This window comes from Crinia signifera, chromosome 2, assembly GCF_055691185.1.
Source record: "Crinia signifera chromosome 2, ASM5569118v1, whole genome shotgun sequence".
In the NCBI taxonomy this organism is placed as follows: domain Eukaryota; kingdom Metazoa; phylum Chordata; class Amphibia; order Anura; family Myobatrachidae; genus Crinia; species Crinia signifera.
The window spans coordinates 191,168,441-191,192,105 of NC_139218.1; the positions used below are offsets into that span (position 1 = coordinate 191,168,441).

Consider the following 23,665-nt stretch of genomic DNA (forward strand, 5'->3'; position numbering starts at 1 on the left):
AAAAAAAGCTTCATTTAGACCACTTTTTTTTTTTAAATGTACCAGAATTTTTCTATTGGGTTAGGGTCTGGGGACTGTCCCGTCCAATTTAACAATCTGATGTTACACAGCATTACCAATTATTGATTGCTTTTTGCTCCATGGCTTGGTGCATTGTCTTTTTGAAATAGGAAACCTGCATCTGGAAAACATTTCGACTGCAGTGTTGTGATATATTTTGTGGTGCGCATCATTCTTTCCACAAAATGAAGAAATCCAACACCAACAGCTGACATACATCCCTACACCATGACTTTAACCAGATGCTTGGACACTCAGGACAGAATACTTTGCATGTAAATCATTGTTCATATTGGCTTGCTTGATTGCCATAAAGACATAAGTATATTCTATAAGAATATATCTCATGAAAGGCACAGGGTTGTGGACCATTCCGCTTTCCACTGACCTAAACCCAGAGTATTGCAGTAAAATAGAGGTAGAAATCTCCGCTGTACACATCACGGAATCACTGTAGTAGGATACAAAACAGTGGTCATGGCAACCAGCAGGAGTCTACATGTGCCTATGTATGTAATAATTAAATGTGCAGAAATAGGAGTTATTGTCACATGCACCAACTTACAGCTGAATACAATCCACCATGACCCTCAGTTCACACCAATTATGTACACACCCATCCAATTCAATTTTTGATGACAAGAGATGCACTTTTTATTCATTCTGATGCTGCTCACTCGATTTTCCAGCCACTAAGTGAACTAAATCAAGTCAGACTAGAAGCACTGTTTGATCACATTTGTACAGATCTTTAATATACATTTTTAGGTTTTTCATTTAAACTATGCATTTAAGAGTTTGAACATAGCAATCACTTCAGTACACACATAAGACTGATTACCATTCATCTCAATACCTTTTGCAGCAGGTTAAGACATATGGGGGGGTAATTCAGGGGAGGTTGGATTTGTTGGAATAACACTGTATTGTCGCTGGAGGTGGTCTATTGCAAGCAGACACCTTCAGTTGCAGTAGTGATCTGAGCAGTGTCCTTGGACGCAGCATCGCATTGCTCTCCCACCACCAGGTGTTTACAATACCATGGTGCCGCACAAGCCACCCAAGGCCAGGATATCTCCGTCCTAGGACAGAAATCCCTGTCTTCTTCCCACCCCCATAAACAGCAGTGGCATGCCTCGGTTTTCACAAACGTAGGCAGTTGCTGCCCTCCAGGTTTCAGAAGACTGTCAATCACTGACATTCTGTTGCTTTCCTAATTCAGATGATGCAAAACAAGTTTGCGCACGTGCAGAAAAGGGCCTGCGCATGATGATCGCAGCTGCACCTGAATAACCCCTACTGTATATGGCCAAATGCAACAGCATGCTAGTTGTAGAAAGTGCCAAGATCTCAGCTGTTTACGCACAGGATTTAAAATGTTGTAAAGCAAGCCTAGATTTGCTTACAGATAGCAGCTTTAAATGTTGTGCAAAGTTGCTGAAATGTTGGCATTTGCAGGAAATCGCAGGCAATTGTATTTAGCCCATATGATCAATTTGTTATTTTATTACTATACTTTATGACACTCACAAAACTTCTATACTGCATATAATCCATTGTGCTCTTTGTTTGATGAATGGTTAACCACACTACTAATTCAAAAGAACCGAAATAGGTCTATTGTCGGTGTTAAAAAAAAAAAAGTAAAATAAATACAAAGGGCCTAATTCAAAGATGTACGTAATGCAGATGGGTGATGTACATCTCAGATGTGTGATACTGCCAGGAGATTTCCTTTTCCTTAGCATATTCTTGCACAGCAGCTGAGTCCAAAGATATAGCTGAAGTGAAAAATGCATCCATCTCTAAAATCAGGCCCACAGTTAAATATGGTCTTAATAATACATGCATGCTGTACTTCCAGTCTAGGAAAACCGAGCAACGTATACCCCACTCTTTGCAGTGCAGTGTCCTCCTTATCACTACTCAAGTATAAAAGGTAATACAGGACATGTTAAAATGTCCATGCATTTCCATACAATTTACTATTTAAATTGAAGCATTATATACAGACATTTAAAAATAAAGGTAATAAATACACACGTTTCACAGTATAATTTGTAATGGATTTCACAGACTTTGCAGACATAAAAATATAGATCTATAAATACACATGGTATTATGGTAATTGTCGGAGATGCACTGCAAGAACAAATAAATCCACTTCTTGATTACATAATCAAGATCTGTTTACGGGAGAGGAATGGTGTCTGGGCATCACATAGGGCCTGTGAGAAATCGTCCAGAGGCCTTTGGGTGCATGGCGGAGGAACTAGTTTCCCTCTGCGGATTAAATCACAGAGGTCTCGGATCATCTTGGTAATTTCTTCTCGATCTGCAAGAGACAGTCAAAAAGAGAAAGGGATGTCATATAGAGATAGAAAAATGTAACAATATATACAAAAATGTGATTGGCGTTTTGGTGTGTATACATACTCTGATGTCTGTCTCTCTTCCACTGAGTTACCCAAAAGCCACACAACTTCACATTCTTAAATATTAGAGCACTCTGAAAAAGAATGGAGTAGCGACATATAATAGTTAATGAAACCAGTAATATTACACTCCAGAAACATCTACTTACTGGATGAGTTATTAGCGCGTCAGTTAATAAGTAATAGGGAGAACTTCAGGAATACAAACAAGGGCTGGAAAACTGATTGGATACTCGAAAAAAAAACCTTTAAAATTTTCCTAACCATTTCTAAAAATCACATTATATGCATGACTTAAAACCAAGCTTTATGAAGGCATCGTGCAGTTCCGGACACCCAATCTCATACAGAACTCAAACTGGGAAAGTCCATCAACAAGGTGCACTACTGGACCTTGGCAAATCCACAGTGTCCAGCACGGGGGTCAAATGTATAATGAGCTGGCAGATTCAGAGTTGAGCCCATCAGAACTCCTTCAAATTGCATGCTACATGCAAAAGCTTGCAATATTTTTCATGCATGCAACAAAAATCAAATAATTTTTACCGTTAATTTAATTCCCTTGAGATACTCCATGGCAGCCATAATTTATGCTTTAACTCCATAGTCAGCCGAGTAGAGGCAGGAAAAAAGAAACCCCTCGGCATATAGTGTGACTACCCTTTCCCAATGGTTCCTAAAAGACAAAGACAACACGGCTGGGAATATTGGGCTGCCATGGATTATTTCAAGGAAATAAAATTAATAGTATTAATAATGGTAATTATTTCCTTTTCAAACTCCATGGTAGCCATAATGTATTGGACATATTCCAAAAAAGTACAATGAAAAGGCAACTATAGAATTCTTAATGGACAAGGGTTTGAAGGATTTTCCATTTGCAGAAACCCTTCAGAGGTTAATGTCTGCAAAAGTTATGAAGAGATGATGGCTTTGCATCATCATCTTCTTCTGAGGGCAGAGGCATGAATACCCATGAAAGGACAACCACCTTGTTTCTTCTGGAACCTCGCATCCATTCTGCTTGTAAGCCTGCCCAATGACATAAAAATATGTTTGGATGGACCATGTCCTTCATGAGATCTTGACTAGAGTATGGTCAAATACTTGATTATTCCTCGTGAAGTCCTTCTTTCTTTAGATGTAACAAAAAAATGACCAAGCAAGATCCAGTGTGTAAATGTTATTTTTTGTATTGTTAGTTGATTGAGGGGAGAAACCTGATGATTATTTTGATGAATATGAATAATGGAAACTACCTTCTGAAACAAAGTAGGATTAGTTTATATCCCGTGAGAGGGCTTTTTACACTATAGTGCATGTAACTCACCCACTTGATAGGCAGATGTGACTGCTATCAAAATAAACAACTTAAGTGTAAGCAGGAAGACACCATGCAAAGGTAAATGGAGTGGATTCATAAGAGGATAATGTTGTGAGTGGAGTACATGAGGGATCTGTACTTGGACCTAAGCTTTTTAATATCCTGATTGCTGACATTGCAAATGGTATTGAAGGGAGAGTATGCCTTTTTGCAGATGACACAAATGGTATGCAAGAGGGTAGACACATCAGGAGGGGTAAAACAAATGGTTGATGATCTACTTAGACTAGAGCAGTGGTGGCCAACCCGAGGCTCTTTAGCCTCATGCGTCTCCCCCCCTTGTAAACTGCGGCTCCTGCTCCCACTGCTGCCCGCCGCCCGTCCCAGTCCCCACTGCTCCCGGTTCCCTGAATCCCTTCTCCTTCTGAGGTGAGGAGAGCGCGCATTGCGCATCTCTCCTACCCCTTACTGTGCATCCTTGTGACTGGGCCGTGGCCAGCAGCCAATCAAGAACCGGCCAGCGAGCTTTGATTGGTGGACGGACCAGTCACAGGGAAGTGAGGGGGGAAGGAGACGTGCGCTGTGCTTGTGTGCTCTCCTCCCCTCCCCTCGGTTACATGACAGGAGTCGGACTGCAGGGGGACGCCAGACTGTCCTCTCCCTGCCTGGCAGCAGCTGCAACAATGGTGAGTGCTGCTGCTGGGATATTAGCACTGTGGGGGCATAGCAGTTTGTGGCACTGTGGGGGCATACCAGCTTTCTGGCACCGTAGGGGCATACCCGGCACCATGGGGGCATATGTATATATGGCACTGCACTATTGGAGGCCTATTTGTATCACACCCACCCAAGGGGTCAAAAAAGACCACCCCTTCTTTTCGGCGCGCGCATGATGTCGGCTCTTTAGCTTGACTACCGATATTTTTCGGCTCTTTACCTCTGACCGGTTGGCCACCCCTGGACTAGAGGAATGATCAAGAGCATGGCAATTGCAGTTTAACCCCTTCAGTGGCAATACCAAGAATTTTCCGGGCTGTGCCTCAGTGCCCAGTCTGGCAAGACCGGAAAATTCTCGGGATTGCCACTGTTTGGAGCCAGGCCAGCGCTGCTGAGTTCACTCACTGATCTCAGGCAGCTTAGCACTGCCTGGCTCCCTCCCTTCTGCGGCGCCGGCTCCTCCCTCCCCCCTTCCCTCCGGGTTTCTTATTGAAGTCCCCGGCGCCGGCTCATGACAAGCCGGCTGCCAGGGACAGGGACGCGGGGGGCGCAGGTCTGGCCAGCCGCTGATTGACAGTGCAGCGGCGCTGCCCGGACCCAGGGAGGTAGTGGTGTTTTTTTTTTTTTTTTAAGGGAGCGCTCCCCATAAAAAACTCGCCCAGTGGGGAGCGCTATCGAAAAAAAAACCACCACTGAAGGGGTTAATACCAAAAATGTAAAATCATGCACTTGGGTCTCAACAATCTAAAAGGCTAAATATAGTATTAATGGCACAATATTGGAAACTACTGAGTAGGAAAGGGACCTATTTCAGGGGACTTAAAGGCAGGTAAGCAATTAAATAAAGCTATGAGGAAGGCAAGTCAGATGCTTGTTGCAAAGGGAGAGGAATCAGGAGCAGAAAGAAAGAAGTAATAATGTCACTGTGTAGGTCATTGGTACGACCTCATCTAGAATATTGGGGCAGATTTATTAAGCTGTGAAGTGATAATGTGGCTGGTACTTTTTCACCTGCCAATCAGCTCCTAACTGTGAAGTTACAGGCTTGGTTTGAAAAATGACAGGTAGGAGCTGATTGGCCGGTGATAAAGACCAGACACCTTATCACTTCACAGAGCTTAATAAATCTACCCCATTGTGTCCAGTTTTGGATGACATATCTCCAAAAGGATATAAATACTATAGAGAGGATACAAAGAAGGGCAATTAGGATGGTACATGGCCTACACCACAAAACTTACCCAAAAAGACAAAAAAAAAATCTCAATATGTATAGTTTGGAGCAGAAAAGAGAAAGGGAGGACATAATAGAAACTTTCAAATATATCAAGGATTTTTAACAAGGTCCAGGAGGGAAACAAATGAAGGGAAGTAGTAGAACACAAGGACATGCACTTAAAATTGGAGCGATCAGAGGAAATCTGAGGAAACATTACTTCACAGAAAGAAGGAAGGGGGGGGTTGCGCTGCTGCCGGTGCGCTGCTCTAGGAAGGGGGGAGCGATGCAGCTGCCACGCTGCTCCAGGGGGGGAGGGTGTGATGCGGCCACTGCTCCACATTTGCTGAGTGATGGGCGGGGGTGATGTCGCTGTGACTGCCATGCCGCTCAAGCTCGCCTCCATCCAAGGGGGTCCCTGCTCCCAATTATCGCCCTCCAGTGGCTGGCGCCCTAGGCAGAAGCCTAAAGCTGCCTAGTGGTGGCGCCGGCCCTTGAAAAATTAGACCCTGGCGCATTCTTCAAGCCACAGCAAACCACAGGTATCATGGCCAGATGGAGATCTTCTTTCTTGATCTTCTAGTGCCAGCAATGAGAGGAAAAAATGGGAAAATGGCCACATTCCCTAGTTCAGGTTTGTCATGGAATCCTAGCAGTGCTTGTTTTTAAGGGAACCTCAGGCTAATTAGTACTATATGCAGATATATTGTGTCAGTCAATTAGCAGACCTGTGTTCCAGCTACATGAGCTGTAAAACATACACTGTTATGCTGGATACACATTATAAGATTATTTTTTCAATCTTTCTGGTTCAAACAAAAATCTGGTAGTGTATTGGAGCAATTGACAATAAACCATTTGCTCCAAAAAGCCGGAAAACGGGCAAAATGGTTGTTCGGATAAATTGGTTAAATCAAACAGATTTAACCAATATGCCTGGACGTCCATTTTTGTCAGTTTTTCAGCTTAAGGGTGCCATGTATAATGGGATGAGAAACACTGCCATAGTTCAAGGTTTCTCAAACTCCAGTTTATGTACCCTTAATTGTTCACCTTTGGATAATCAGAATGTATCAGTGAAAAATAAATACACCTGTGCACCAGCTTATTCCATGAATTTAACAGAGCATTTATTCCCTTTGGTCTGGTTGCCTGGTGACCTTAATAGAATGGAATGTTTGAAGATGTTACCAATATGCCTATTTATGGTCATCCAAACTTGTCATAGTACTTAAAAAAAAATTGTGCAAGGCCTACACTTATAGGTAATGAAATAACTTGATAATGAAATAATAATCTACCCTGTTGTCTTTACCCACTATGGGCTATGCAGGGGGATATACATCTGTTTTGATACAAAGTTTATCAGATGCTTCACAAAAAGACTTGCTTTTCTTACTTTAAGCCAGCATGGAAAGTGTAAATAAATAAATAAAAAATTCTATATATTAGATTTAAAAAAAAAGCATTCCTAAGTAGGCTCTTACTTGGAATGGGCACACTTTGGGGGGAATGAATATGGATAGATAGGCACTCTTTGGGGGGGGATGCATATGGATAGATGGCGGATGGTCCCCTTATTAGTGTCTAACCCTAATCACTCCCCCACCCCCGGCCTAACCTTAAACTCCCTCTTCTGTGGCCTAAAGTTAATACTCTGGCATACTTATAATCTGGATGTCAGGGTCTGCATTGAGAGAAATGTTGTGATTCTGGTGCTAGTCTTCTGCCCATGAATTTGGATTCTGGTGCCAGTATTTTGACTGCAGGCATCATGACATGTGGTATGTTAACGGCATCCTGTTTGGGGGTGTATTTAGCAGAACAGCTCCAAATGTTGAGCATAGCTTCCCCACAGGACAATGAAGTCATATGTGTGCACAACAAGAGAAAGTCTATTCTCCAACCCCTCATTTGCTACTTGACATTAATCATTAACGCGACTTCTGTCTGACCAGACATTTTACACTCCCCTACACTGCATTAGTCAGCTGAGAAACAGGAACATGGTGTTCTTGTATTTTCCATCTCTACTCAGCTGTCTAAGACATTAACTCATGTTCTGGTTCCCTTGAAGAGTGAAAAGGCAATTATAATGTAACCCTTTCAAACATCATTTGTCCAGGTGAACAATTGCACACTTAATGCTTAATACAGAATGGATTGCAATAGCAAAATCTTTCTCTAATGGACAAAACCATGCTGCACTGCAGGTGGGGCAAATATAACATGTGCAGAGTCAGAATTGGGTGAGTTATTTTGTTTCTGTGCAGGGTATGTACTGGCTGCTTTATTTTTGCACTGCAATTTAGATTACAGTTTGAACGCAACTCACCCACATCTAACTCTCTCTCTGCACATCTGCCCCAGCTGCACTGCAGCATGGTTTTGCCAATTAGAGACAGATTTTGGGAGCCATGCAAAGGCCCTTAAGTTGCATTCACTCCTAGCTTTAAATTAGTTTCAGTATGTTTTAAATACAGAATTACATAGCAATTCCACATGAAAAGGTCATCACAGACCAACAGAATAATAGACCTGGGAAAATATATTGAGACTTGTATCTGTTCTCTGTGGGATATATATCCTTTAAAACCTGAATCTAATTGTAGTTAGAGTATTATTTAGTATCAAATGAAGCTAATTAACGCAGGGCAGGGAATATAGATACAAATAATAATACATTTTTCTCTGACTCAATGTATTGTACACGCAAACAAATATATATTTTTTTAAAATCCGGTTCCTTTGGCGGTCACTTATCTTTGTAAAATCATTTGTTATATAACATAAGGTAGAAATAACTTGGCAAGTTACCTGCCAGGTATTAATAGAAAAAGCATTTTCTATATGGATTAAAATTCAATATATATTTTCCCTCTTATTAAACAGGGTAGTTATTTTTAGATCTTGCCATCAGTATGAACTCCTGTTCCCCCCATAAAAAAACACAGACTTTGCTTTGAGCATAGGGGTAACCAGGGGTTCCCAAACTGTGCGCCGTGGCTTCCTGGGGTGCCTCGGGACACATGCAGGGGTGCCCTGGGTTGGTAGTCCAGGACCAACTCAAATTATTAATGGTTAATTATTTATAAGCAAAACCAGTGCTGGTGGCTGCCAATCATAAAATGTGTACAAACAGAAGCAATTCCTGCCCTTTTCCCTATAACTGACCCTAAGAATCACATATAAATCCAATCTAATTAAAATAATTTTGGCCTAGGGGTGCCGCAAAAAAAATTCTTATACTCTAGGGTGCCGTGATTAAAAAAAGATTGGGAACCCCTGGGGGTAACATTCTAAGAATACAATGCTTCTCAAAGTGATCTGAAAAAATGCCCCATTCTCTAAATGTGATGTGTTCCTTCTAGCAATGGGCCCACAATTACTGCACCATGACCTTTGACATACTGTTTATATGCCATCTTTACCCACCAATACATCTCTATGCACACTTGCTCGATGGTGAGTAGTATGCTCTGCCCACTTGTTGAGACAAATTGGTTAATTCTTGATTTAACCATTTTGTTTGAACAACCATTTTTGTCCATTTTCCAGTTTTTGGGAGCAAAGTGGTCATTGTTATTTTCAGATCTTCATTCCAACCAGCCAGATAGGACAGATGGTTTTCCATATACTCTATAGCAGGGGTAGCCAACTCCAGTCCTTGAGAGCTACCAACAGTTAACGTTTTCCATGTCTCCTCACAGAATCACAAGTGAAGTAATTAGCTCCACCTGTGGATCTTTAAAATGTGTTAAGCTGGCCATACATCAGAAAGATCGATTTTAAGATCGATTGCGCTCATGATTGTGTACAATTTCCCTTGAAATCCCGGCAGTCCTTGTTTTTTTTGGACACACAATCTACATACAATCCATCATACAATCAGTCATACAATCCATCTGCTGCATGATTGTGTACACAAGATGTGCACACAATCTGCATACAATCCATCTTACAATCAATTGAGATTGTATGATTGGGTACAATATATTTCTGATGTATGGCCACCTTTAGTCAGTAAAGGTGGCCATACATCAGAAAGATATTGTACCCAATCATACAATCTCAATGGATTGTATGCAGATTGTGTGCACATCTTGTGTACACAATCATGCAGCAGATGCATTGTATGACTGATTGTATGATGGATTGTATGATGGATTGTATGTAGATTGTGTGTCCAAAAAAACCAAGGACTGCCGGGGATTTCAAGGGAAATTGTACACAATCATGAGCGCAATCGATCTTAAGATTGATCTTTCTGATGTATGGCCAGCTTAACAAGTGCACCTGTGTACCTGCGGGGCGAGCTGGAAAACATTAACTGTTAGTAGCTCTCGAGGACTGAAGTTGGCTACCCCTGCTCTATAGTGTATGCCCAGCTTAAGGTTTGTTAGCAAACTCCAAGTCATAGGACAAAGGTTTAACAGCTGACATGGTGTTAAGGCAATGGTTGAGATCCTAAACTAAAGGTGTAAATTAGAAGTTACATAAACAGTCCATATTTCACGGCAAAATCAGACAGACAGATGAAATACTTACCACTGGTATAGTGACCGGCTGCTTAGCCATCCCTCCATACGTTACCATGGTGCCACCATAACTAAATGACAATAAAAAATAATGTTACCCACTGTAACCATGTGATCATTAGGATAGTTTGGACTGAGTGATCATTTTGGTCCAATGTGTAAAAATAAATCTATACCAATTCCAATATAGGTCTTGCATATTAACCCTTTGAGTGCCAAGTGAATTTGTCAAAGTAGGTGCGAAAAGCAAACATTTGTATTCATCATAATGACCTGTAATGTTTACCTTATATAGGAAATATAATCTTTTTTTTAGACATTTTACATTTGAATTTATATAACAAATGTGAGCGGCGCTGGCATTTTTAACGGATATTTGGAACATCTCTCACAGAGATATTGCCACTCAAAGGGTTAAAGTTCCCTCACTTGTTCTGTTAATCGGTAAATAGGAATACTTACTCCAAATGGCGCAACATTTCAGTTGTGCTTTTTCCTCCAACGCAGTTTAATGCCAGTCGGGGGCGAGGACAGGTCTGTAAGAGACAGAATATGAAGAGAGACTCCAGATAGAGTTTAGTATGAGTTGTCCAGGATGAGTTGCCTTACCTTAAACAGATCTTTCATCTCTGGTTTACGAAGTTGATCTTCAGTGATCACATGATCAGCACCTAACTCATGAAGTCTATGTACTAAGCTCTGTAGCTCGGTCCTGCAGATACATATAGATATGCTTCACTATACAAATCTTCTGATTGATGCCTAAAGCCTGTCAGGTCCCTTTGTATTTATACTTTATAGAAGAGCATAGCCCAGGAATTCTAACTTGCCAGTAAAATAATATACATTAGGTAACTACTGTGATAATGAATGCTTTGGATTACATTTTAACAGGGACATTTGTCAAATTGTACCACATCTCTATCACCTATAAAGCAAATTTCCACTTGAGCGTGCCATTTCTGCACATACCTATCTCGCACAATGTTAATGGTGGTGATGCCCAGTGATGTAGCAATCTGTATAACTGCCTGACCCACACTACTGTTGCTGGCATTCTGTATTATGGAGTCACCTGGCAAGGAAGAAAAAGGAAAGTAAAATAAAAAAGAGAACCAGCCTAAATAAGTACAAATAGCTATTCTCACACTCCTCCTCTTTGGAATAACATATAAAGTACCTGGCCGAAGGGTTTCATAATCAGAGAGTAGTCTGTATGCAGTACAAGGGTTGACGCTCAATGTTGCTGCTCCCACCACAGATATATCACTGGGGACTCGAACCAGAGCTTCTTCACTGAACACACCCTCCGTACGCCATGTACCTAAAGAAAATGAAACATTTTTAATCTCGCATTGGCCCTTATTCTAGTTCACCCTTTCTGACAAAATCCTTCTTAGATGGAAAAAACCATGTGCACTGCAGGGGGGCAGATGTAAAATGTGCAGAGAGAGAATTAGATTTGGGTGAGTCATTTTGTTTCTGTGCAGGGTAAATACTGGCTGCTTTATTTTTACACTGCAATATAGATCTCACTTTGACGTAAAACCCCACCCAAATCTAATTCTCTCTGAACAAGTAACACCTGCCTCACATGGTTTTGTCCATCTAAGAATGATTTTGTCAGAAAGTGAACTAGAATAAGGGCCATTGTCTCTCACCTACTATTTTCTATATAAAAAATACACGTGAAGGGAGAGGACGCTGCTGTGCAGGGGAGGGAGGACACCTGTGGCAGGCTGCTGTACAGGGGATGACGACACAGGGCATTATTTAGTAGTGTAAGTAATACTGTTTAAAGCTTGCAACTACTGGTCAAAAAATAACCATACACAATTGTGAAAGCACACACACACTTAGTGTTCCCGCTAGGCTGTTTTAGCGGGGCGCTGCGCCCTGCCCGATTTTTACAGGGCAAAATGCGCCCTGCCCTGCTAGAAGCGCCCCGCTAAAACAGCGTGGTGCCTGCCCTGGCTGTGTGCACGGGGAAGTGCAGCGCCGCCTTAGACGGCGATTCCCAGCGCTTCCCCGGCAGCACTGTAACTTCGGCGGTGCCGGGCCCGCCCCCTTTAGTGACGGCGCCGGCCGGGCCCGCCCCTTTTCGTGACGTCGCGGCCTGGGACCGCAAACCATACACTTCCTAACTGATAAAAGGTAAATGTTATCAAGGCTTTCCTGGGTGACAGGGAGGCCAGAGAGCTGCAGGGGAGATCTGTCACTGCTTACAAAATCAGGGGACCTGGAAAATAGAAGAATGGTGCTTTCATTTCTGAAAGGTACACATTCTATTATTCCTTTGTAATGTCAAGAAAATATTCCGAAAAGTGCATAATTCTGATCTTTAAAAATAACGGTTTTGATGGAGCCTATGACTAAATTGAAATTGTTACGTTATGGTGCCCATACACGGTACAATTGTGCTGTGCGATGCGCGCTCCCGTGGGCATCCCATCGCATAGCCCATATAGTCTGTACAGCCTTTACTTTTTAAACTAGATCCCGATCGCATCGCATCACATGCAAATCGCATGCGATCTGATGCGATCTAGTTCAAATTGGCAGTGTCATCCTTTCATAATGAATACCAAATAGGCAAAAGTGCTACCTCACAAGAGTTCTAATCAAATGTTTCACTTACATTTAAAATAAAAAAATGAAAATAATTATTACACACTAATAAACAGAAGAATTACTTTAATTACTTTTTATTGGGCAGTTAGATCTATTGAATACCATTTGTTTTAGAATGATACATTTTAGAAATGGTTTATTGGGTTACAATTTTCTACGTGTGGTAATCTTAAATGTGTGCCTATTTGGTATTCATTATGAAAGGATGACACGGTACAATAATTCCTGTGCGTTTTGAACTAGATCGCATCGGATCGCATGCGATTTGCATGTGATGTGATCGTGACCTAGTTTAAAAAGTACAGGCTGCACAGACTATGTGCTGTGCGATGGGGTGCCCGCGGAAGCGCGCATCGCATGGCACAGCACAATTGTACCATGTATGGCCCCATAATGTAACAATTTCAATTTAGTCATAGGCTCCTTCAAAACAGTTCTTTTTAATGATCAGAATTATGCACTTTTCTGAATATTTTCTTGACAAAGTAATTAATGGGTGTGGTATATTTTGTCTACACTCAAAGAGTAAATGAACTAAAAAGTGTGAGTTTTTAGAAGTGAGAGTTGTTGCCCATAGCAATCAGATATATTTATCCTCTAGAACAGGCATTCCCAACCACGGTCCTCAAGGCACACCAACAGTGCAGGTTTTAGTGATATCCAGGCTTCAGCACAGGTGACTTAATTAGTATCTGAGGGATTCTGATTAAACCATCTGTGACGAAGCCTGGATATCACTAAAACCTGCACTGTTGGTGTGCCTTTAGGACCGTGGTTGGGAATGCCTGATCTGTAACTGCATCCCAGACCACATGCCCCTGAACTAAAAACAGTGGTGAATATAAGAAAAAGGGGACCTGCACAGACCTGCATTGTCTCAACATTACTCACCTAGACCAGTGTCCACCGGAATCACCCAATCACCAGACCGGAATGACGACACATGAGCTCCAACTTCTGCAACTACGCCTACTCCTTCATTGCCCCCTACAGCTGGGAGCTGGGGCAACAATGCATAGGTCCCTAAGAAAATACATTAGCAGATAAAATTTTAAGTTCCTTATATGTGATAGAAGAGGAAAACATTTTATTTGGGTAAGAACATTCCTTACGCTTACTAGCATAACAGTGGCTGTCGTATGCTCGGGGTATTGTGGAAATGGAGAATCACATTGAAGCGACTCCTTGTGGTCAATCCAATTTACTCATGAAAGTAAGCAAGTGTGGCTGTATGGCGCACTCTCTGTACCGCCAGATTTGCAGAGGTTTGTTTGAAGCCCCACAGGGCAGCATACATAAATCCACAAATTTGGGCCAAGATAGAACTACAAGAGCGGTGTGTTCCAATGCAACAATAACTACCTCCCCTTTATATGCAACTACAATTAATTGGATTGATCAACAATCTGCAGGGCTCAAAGCCTGTTGAGTTTAGATGCAGAATGAGCTAGATGGAAGTTGTTCTCTTTTAAAGCCAAGGTAATACACTACCAAAATGTATCTACTGTAGCAGTACGTAATCCCCATGCTTCTAAAAGGCCTACATCAAAATTATGTGCACATAGATTTATGTCCTACAAATAAACCGGTATTTTTTATGGATTAAACCCAATATATTAAATATTACGCAGAATAAATAAATGGCTGCACTCTAGATCACTTTGTGACATACATCTCACATACTTACCTTTTCACAAATATAAAAAAGTTAAGGTACTTGTGTAGTTTAACGGTGCCACCGCGCGCACAGTCTGTGTTTGAAACTTGGCAGCATGCCAGACTCTGTGTTTATCTGTGCGCGTGCCGCTCTAGCTGTTCTCAGTGCAGTGCATGCCTGCTTTACATATGTAATCTACGTTATCAGCGTAGCGCTGGGCAGCAGCAGCGCGTGCTGCCCAGCGCTGACAGGTCACTGTGGTACTTGTAGTTCCACAGTGAAATACACAGTCCTGCACACCGCTGACAACGGGGGCTTGTAAACTGGACACCCCAGCACACCGCTAACGTACGGGGCTTCTAAACTAGACACCCCGGCACGCGCTAAAATTTAGACGCTAAAGGGTCTAAATCCAGACTCCCTGCACACGCTAAAATTTAGAAGCTAAAGCGTCTAAATCCAGACTCCCTGCACCCCGACACGTGCTAAAATTTAGACGCTAAAGCGTCTAAATCCAGACTCCCTGGAAACCGCTAAGAAGGGGGCATATACATAGGGGTGCACTGTGCAAAACACTCTTAAACCTTTTCACAATGACACTAGTCAACGATACAGCTGTCGACCTTGTTAATTCAACTATCCACGCCACCCCGAAGAGTGGCGAGTGCAGCATGCCCCGCGAGGGGACGCGGTACGCGTCCGACCGACCTTTTCATACCCCCACTATCCACGTCAGCGTGGAGCTGATTTCAAAAAGTGTGGCAAACGCAGCGAGCCCGAAGCGTGGCGAGCGGACACGTATACCTGTGAGTAATCCATGTAAATTTTAGCGTGTGCCGGGGTGTCTAGTTTAGAAGCCCCGTACTTTAGCGGTGTGCCGGGGTGTCCAGTTTACATGCCCCCGTTGTCAGCGGTGTGCAGGACTGTGTATTTCACTGTGGAACTACAAGTACCACAGTGACCTGTCAGCGCTGGGCAGCACGCGCTGCTGCTGCCCAGCGCTACGCTGATAACGTAGATTACATATGTAAAGCAGGCACGCGCTGCGCTGAGAACAGCTAGATCGGCACGCGCACAGTAAACACAGAGTCTGGCAAGCTGCCAAGTTTCAAACACAGACGCTGGTGGCGCCGTGAAACTACACAAGTACCAAAGTTAAAATAAGAAATCTATCATAGGGGTTGATTGGATGGTTTAGGTGCAAATCCAATGGTTTGTGGTCTACCAACGGCTAGAATGGGTCCTGCGTGATCACTTGCAGTTCCCAATTATATGCAACATGTGTAAGGGTTCTGGGAGTGTCCCCTTCAAACTAACTCCGTTGCCTCTGGCTGGAATCGACGGACGTGTGCAGGGCTAGGCTTCACCTTGGCCCGTCTCGGCTGAAGGGTGAATTAGGTCCGCCCCACTCCGCTACAGGCAGGTCTTATGGATAGACAACACGTCCGCCGAGGCCAGGAGAGAGCAAGGGGACAACTAACTAAAACACCAGAAACAGGGAACTCCCAGAAACCCCAGGGGAGCAACAATGCTCAGCAGATGACACAAAATCAAAATAAATGCACCGGTACCAATAGTGCAACACAGGGTGTGGGTGTAATAATACACTGAGATGTAGTAAGCAACTGTAACCAAATAAAGTAATAGACAGGTGGGTAATCCCCAACTTAGCTGAGAGATGTTATGCAGCCAAGAAGTAGGGACACCGCAGCACAGCCTTGCAGGACAACCCAGAACAGGTACACTGGATCACGGGGATGACACTGGGTACATGGTACATCAACAGACTGGACAGACGAGGGTTAACCAGCAGGGACCAGGAACTCCACTGAACAGCACTTCAGGATCCAGGGAGCACAACAGACCGGCAGGGACACAGCAAGACTGGGATGCAGGCTGGACATAAACAGACTGAAGCTGGACAGAGTGGACTACACCGTGAACTGAACAATAAAACTGAATAATATAACTGGCACCGGAGTGTGTGAGCAGAGGTTTTTTATAGTGAGCACAATGTGGTGCGGATTACACATTGCCTATAGGTGAGCACTGCAGGCTAGGAGCCTAATTAAGACACCTGAGTCCTGATAACAGAGCACAGCAAGTAAGCTGCAATGGCCCAGGCTGACCACTGGAGGCCACCAGCGAGTAAACACACACACACCGGCTGGGATAAAACCCAGGGAGCAGAATCCAGGGAAAACATAAACTACACACAGAATATGTGAATCTGCGCATAACACAGATCCGCTGGAGGCGGATCCTAACAGTACCCCCCCCTTGAAGAGGGGTCAAGGGACCACAATACCAGGTTCTCCACTACATGGAGAATACCAAACCCTGGCATGGTGGTATCAACAAACAAACAGGAACAAGCTGCGACTGCAGTGCCCCCCTCTCAAAGGTGGCCTTCGGACACAACAAGACCAAAAAATTTTTTTTTTACAAGCAGGGTCAAGGCAACGGTCAGCGCCTCTTTTTATACCTCTTCTTTTTCCCCTGTGCCTGCTTGGAGACACTAGGAAAGGAAGAGATCTCTGGTTCAAAATACTCTTCAAAAAATATAGGTCGAGCAACCAGATGATTCTTCCCTTTCCCACCAGAATGCCTAGGCACATTCGGAATCTCCTCAGTTTCAGAATCTGAGAAAAGACCATAGATTGGTTCCATTCCCATAGGAAATGAAACCTTAGGAGAGTTCCTGCAGGGAGAAGATAGTTGAGCACATCCAGCGTTAATAGCTATGGGCTGGGCAGCACCAAAAAGACCAACAGATGGTCCCTCCATGTTACCGACATGGCTGGAACTCTGCTCTGAGACAGGACAATCAGAATCCCTCTTAGGGACTGGATGGACAGAGTCCCCCTCTGGGGCGACACAGGCTTGAACCCCCTCTGGGGCGACACAGGCTTGAACCCCCTCTGGGGCGACACAGGCTTGAACCCCCTCTGGGGCGACGCCAACTTGAACCCCTTCTGGGGCGACAACAACTTGAACCCCTTCTGGGGCGACACCAACTTGAACCCCACTCGGGGCTGCGCACTTCGGGACCCCACTCGGGGCTGCGCACTTCGGAACCCCACTCGGGGCTGCGCACTTCGGGACCCCACTCGGGGCTGCGCACTTCGGGACCCCACTCGGGGCTGCGCACTTCGGGACCCCACTCGGGGCTGCGCACTTCGGGACCCCACTCGGGGCTGCGCACTTCGGGACCCCACTCGGGGCTGCGCACTTCGGGACCCCACTCGGGGCTGCGCACTTCGGGACCCCGGCATCAGACCGGCTCGGCGGGCCCCCGGCATCAGACCGGCTCGGCGGGCCCCCGGCATCAGAGTCAATCACCTGGGCTTTCCCCTTAAGGGTTTGCAACTCTGACTTAATATGAACAGAAATCCCATCATGCGGGGAGCACCTCCTCTGCTGATTCTTAAACCCAAAATGGGGTCTCCCAGCACTTGGACCAACCGTATTAATCAGAGCGCTTTTACTGGGAGACTCAGTAGAGCGCTCCTCTGCCACAGTGTAGACAGGCATAGATCTGAAAACCTGCCCTGACTTGGCCAGAGGAAACACCCTGTTGCCACCACTGGAGTTGCGCAAAACACAAGTTTGCACAAAGTGACCTGAATCTCCACAGTATAAGCATAGATTAAAGTCGCTACGCCGCTGACGCTCCTCCGATGGGAGCTTCGGCCGTAGAACACTCCTATGCATTACCTGAACCTCTGGGTCTGAGGACTTGCTGCCTAATACCTCCTTAGGCAGGGTCTCATCAGGGGCTGAATGAACCCCAGTGACCTCTGGGAGGATCAGAAAAATTTCTGTTAGGAGTTTTTGCAACTGCAGTAAGGACTGCTGCAAAACCTCTAACTGCCCAGGTTTAAAGGCAGTAAATGCCAAATTTAGAGCCGCTAATGACTCTTGCATGGCCTGCATGATATGGCCGTGCAAGGTTATAGACCAGACACAACAAACAATGACACGACAAAAAAAAATACTGTAACAAGGCAGGAAAACTGCTGGACTGAGAGGGCAGAACTCAGCTCCAGAGTTTATCTGTTATGGCCAGTTATAATGTAAGGGTTCTGGGATTGTCCCCGTCAAACTAACTCCGTTGCCTCTGGCTGGAATCGACGGACGTGTGCAGGGCTAGGCTTCACCTGGGCCCGTCTCGGCTGAAGGGCGAATTAGGTCCGCCCCACTCCGCTACAGGCAGGTCTTATGGATAGACAACACGTCCGCCGAGGCCAGGAGAGAGCAAGGGGACAACTAACTAAAACACCAGAAACAGGGAACTCCCAGAAACCCCAGGGGAGCAACAATGCTCAGCAGATGACACAAAATCAAAATAAATGCACCAGTACCAATAGTGCAACACAGGGTGTGGGTGTAACAATACACTGAGATGTAGTAAGCAACTGTAACCAAATAAAGTAATAGACAGGTGGGTAATCCCCAACTTAGCTGAGAGATGTTATGCAGCCAAGAAGTAGGGACACCGCAGCACAGCCTTGCAGGACAACCCAGAACAGGTACACTGGATCACAGGGATGACACTGGGTACATGGTACATCAACAGACTGGACAGACGAGGGTTAACCAGCAGGGACCAGGAACTCCACTGAACAGCACTTCAGGATCCAGGGAGCACAACAGACCGGCAGGGACACAGCAAGACTGGGATGCAGGCTGGACATAAACAGACTGAAGCTGGACAGAGTGGACTACACCGTGAACTGAACAATAAAACTGAATAATATAACTGGCACCGGAGTGTGTGAGCAGAGGTTTTTTATAGTGAGCACAATGTGGTGCGGATTACACATTGCCTATAGGTGAGCACTGCAGGCTAGGAGCCTAATTAAGACACCTGAGTCCTGATAACAGAGCACAGCAAGTAAGCTGCAATGGCCCAGGCTGACCACTGGAGGCCACCAGCGAGTAAACACACACACACCGGCTGGGATAAAACCCAGGGAGCAGAATCCAGGGAAAACATAAACTACACACAGAATATGTGAATCTGCGCATAACACAGATCCGCTGGAGGCGGATCCTAACAGTACCCCCCCCTTGAAGAGGGGTCAAGGGACCCCAATACCAGGTTCTCCACTACATGGAGAATACCAAACCCTGGCATGGTGGTATCAACAAACAAACAGGAACAAGCTGCGACTGCAGTGCCCCCCTCTCAAAGGTGGCCTTCGGACACAACAAGACCAAAAAATTTTTTTTTTTACAAGCAGGGTCAAGGCAACGGTCAGCGCCTCTTTTTATACCTCTTCTTTTTCCCCTGTGCCTGCTTGGAGACACTAGGAAAGGAAGAGATCTCTGGTTCAAAATACTCTTCAAAAAATATAGGTCGAGCAACCAGATGATTCTTCCCTTTCCCACCAGAATGCCTAGGCACATTCGGAATCTCCTCAGTTTCAGAATCTGAGAAAAGACCATAGATTGGTTCCATTCCCATAGGAAATGAAACCTTAGGAGAGTTCCTGCAGGGAGAAGATAGTTGAGCACATCCAGCGTTAATAGCTATGGGCTGGGCAGCACCAAAAAGACCAACAGATGGTCCCTCCATGTTACCGACATGGCTGGAACTCTGCTCTGAGACAGGACAATCAGAATCCCTCTTAGGGACTGGATGGACAGAGTCCCCCTCTGGGGCGACACAGGCTTGAACCCCCTCTGGGGCGACACAGGCTTGAACCCCCTCTGGGGCGACACAGGCTTGAACCCCCTCTGGGGCGACACAGGCTTGAACCCCCTCTGGGGCGACACAGGCTTGAACCCCCTCTGGGGCGACACAGGCTTGAACCCCCTCTGGGGCGACACAGGCTTGAACCCCCTCTGGGGCGACGCCAACTTGAACCCCTTCTGGGGCGACAACAACTTGAACCCCCTCTGGGGCGACACCAACTTGAACCCCACTCGGGGCTGCGCACTTCGGGACCCCACTCGGGGCTGTGCACTTCGGGACCCCACTCGGGGCTGCGCACTTCGGGACCCCACTCGGGGCTGCGCACTTCGGGACCCCACTCGGGGCTGCGCACTTCGGGACCCCGGCATCAGACCGGCTCGGCGGGCCCCCGGCATCAGACCGGCTCGGCGGGCCCCCGGCATCTGAGTCAATCACCTGGGCTTTCCCCTTAAGGGTTTGCAACTCTGACTTAATATGAACAGAAATCCCATCATGCGGGGAGCACCTCCTCTGCGGATTCTTAAACCCAAAATGGGGTCTCCCAGCACTTGGACCAACCGTATTAATCAGAGCGCTTTTACTGGGAGACTCAGTAGAGCGCTCCTCTGCCACAGTGTAGACAGGCATAGATCTGACAACCTGCCCTGACTTGGCCAGAGGAAACACCCTGTTGCCACCACTGGAGTTGCGCAAAACACAAGTTTGCACAAAGTGACCTGAATCTCCACAGTATAAGCATAGATTAAAGTCTCTACGCCGCTGACGCTCCTCCGATGGGAGCTTCGGCCGTAGAACACTCCTATGCATTACCTGAACCTCTGGGTCTGAGGACTTGCTGCCTAATACCTCCTTAGGCAGGGTCTCATCAGGGGCTGAATGAACCCCAGTGACCTCTGGGAGGATCAGAAAAATTTCTGTTAGGAGTTTTTGCAACTGCAGTAAGGACTGCTGCAAAACCTCTAACTGCCCAGGTTTAAAGGCAGTAAATGCCAAATTTAGAGCCGCTAATGACTCTTGCATGGCCTGCATGATATGGCCGTGCAAGGTTATAGACCAGACACAACAAACAATGACACGACAAAAAAAAATACTGTAACAAGGCAGGAAAACTGCTGGACTGAGAGGGCAGAACTCAGCTCCAGAGTTTATCTGTTATGGCCAGTTATAATGTAAGGGTTCTGGGATTGTCCCCGTCAAACTAACTCCGTTGCCTCTGGCTGGAATCGACGGACGTGTGCAGGGCTAGGCTTCACCTGGGCCCGTCTCGGCTGAAGGGCGAATTAGGTCCGCCCCACTCCGCTACAGGCAGGTCTTATGGATAGACAACACGTCCGCCGAGGCCAGGAGAGAGCAAGGGGACAACTAACTAAAACACCAGAAACAGGGAACTCCCAGAAACCCCAGGGGAGCAACAATGCTCAGCAGATGACACAAAATCAAAATAAATGCACCGGTACCAATAGTGCAACACAGGGTGTGGGTGTAACAATACACTGAGATGTAGTAAGCAACTGTAACCAAATAAAGTAATAGACAGGTGGGTAATCCCCAACTTAGCTGAGAGATGTTATGCAGCCGAGAAGTAGGGACACCGCAACACAGCCTTGCAGGACAACCCAGAACAGGTTTCACTGGATCACGGGGATGACACTGGGTACACGGTACATCAACAGACTGGACAGACGAGGGTTAACTAGCAGGGACCAGGAACTCCACTGAACAGCACTTCAGGATCCAGGGAGCACAACAGACCGGCAGGGACACAGCAAGACTGGGATGCAGGCTGGACATAAACAGACTGAAGCTGGACAGAGTGGACTACATCGTGAACTGAACAATGAAACTGAATAATATAACTGGCACCGAAGTGTGTGAGCAGAGGGTTTTTATAGTGAGCACAATGTGGTGCTGATTACACATTGCCTATAGGTGAGCACTGCAGGCTAGGAGCCTAATTAAGACACCTGAGTCCTGATAACAGAGCACAGCAAGTAAGCTGCAATGGCCCAGGCTGACCACTGGAGGCCACCAGCGAGTAAACACACACACACCGGCTGGGATAAAACCCAGGGAGCAGAATCCAGGGAAAACATAAACTACACACAGAATATGTGAATCTGCGCATAACACAGATCCGCTGGAGGCGGATCCTAACAACATGATTGACATGCTGTTGCTTTTTGGGGGGTTTGAGTAAAAGGTAGTGACCAAGACAGTTCGGGGAATCAAGCATGTCTGGCCAGTCAAGCTGGACCCAGCAGTGGGGTTCATCAGGCCAGCCTGAGTACGCTTTGGTTTACGCAAACTGGATGAGGGCCATGAACATCGGTAATGAATCTTCAGACAAAGTACTCAAATGTCAGATGCACGTAAGAGGCGTCCATTTCATATAGATGCCTTTCCCATGGTTGTGCAATATTGTAGAAATATGAATAAGTCGGATTATTTGGTATGTTTCAAACTATTATTGTGCAAATTGCACTACTCATAGAAACAACTAAATGGTGAGGCATTCACTCAGTCCTGATCTTATACATAGGCAAGCAAAACAGTGTTTTCAAATACAAATTGTAGGCACCACTAAGGCAAGGACTGAAAGTATTCTCTGTAAGGTGCTTAATATGTAGTTGCTATATAAGTAACTCTTCAGACTGCAGAATAAAATGATTAGCTTGGCACCTGTGAGGAAACCACCCTTAGCTGGGTGGTTAACCTCGTGGGATCCAAATCACTCGGGTAGACAAGACTATATAAAAAACTAAGTCTTTATTATGACAGCACAACAGAAAAAGATGCTGACATGGTACAGGATAATTGGTAGCATAGATCCTCCAGCAGCCTCTTGCAGTCAGCACCCTGAAATAGCAATCTCAGTAACCTGCAGCCTTACCACTACCGTTAGCTAGACAGTCCTGTGTCCCCCAGCCTGGGGTACGGGCTCACACAGACCCTGCATTGGTAGGGTTTCCTCTGATGTCTGATATACAGGATCCACCAGGATAGAATGTCCTCCATTGAGAAACTGTTCTATTTATATACCTGGCTGGCAGATCCCTTCTGGTGTCACAAAGTCTACTCAGGGGGTTAAGTCAGATATCCCAATGCTAGGTCAGCCAGTATAAAGTGCACATCGAAAAGACAAAATATAAAAAGAGCAGAGGGAGCATCTACTTAACATATTAGTCGAATCAGCTTCACTTGCATCTTAGACATGCAGTCCCTCCAACATCCAGTCATGACGCCCTGTTGGAGGGACTGTGTGTCTAACATGCAAGTGAAGCTGATTCGACTAATATGCTAAATAGACGCTCCCTCTGCTCTTTTTATATTTTGTCTATCCGATGTGCACATTATATGCCTCAATAAACAGAATGTTGGAGAGTTCA

General features: G+C 45.3%; 1 protein-coding gene across 4 annotated transcripts in view; it reads right to left on the minus strand.

Moving 5' to 3' along the window:
- Positions 1-2,104: 2,104 nt before the first annotated feature.
- The window catches only part of MECR (mitochondrial trans-2-enoyl-CoA reductase), a 37,392-nt gene continuing 15,831 nt past the window's right edge, over positions 2,105-23,665 (minus strand). For 2 of the 4 annotated variants that reach the window (XM_083173461.1, XM_083173462.1), the window contains exons 3-10: positions 13,813-13,944; positions 11,471-11,614; positions 11,263-11,365; positions 10,900-11,002; positions 10,753-10,826; positions 10,301-10,361; positions 2,497-2,569; positions 2,105-2,395 (exon numbers count right to left, since the gene is read on the minus strand). In XM_083173461.1, the coding sequence (XP_083029587.1) occupies positions 2,232-2,395; positions 2,497-2,569; positions 10,301-10,361; positions 10,753-10,826; positions 10,900-11,002; positions 11,263-11,365; positions 11,471-11,614; positions 13,813-13,944 (854 nt within the window). In that variant the 3' untranslated portion in view covers positions 2,105-2,231. Of the gene's footprint in view, positions 2,396-2,496; positions 2,570-2,592; positions 3,172-3,486; positions 3,528-10,300; positions 10,362-10,752; positions 10,827-10,899; positions 11,003-11,262; positions 11,366-11,470; positions 11,615-13,812; positions 13,945-23,665 lie in introns of those variants that run through there. The other 2 variants (XR_014470421.1, XM_083173463.1) reach the window with 2 other exon arrangements.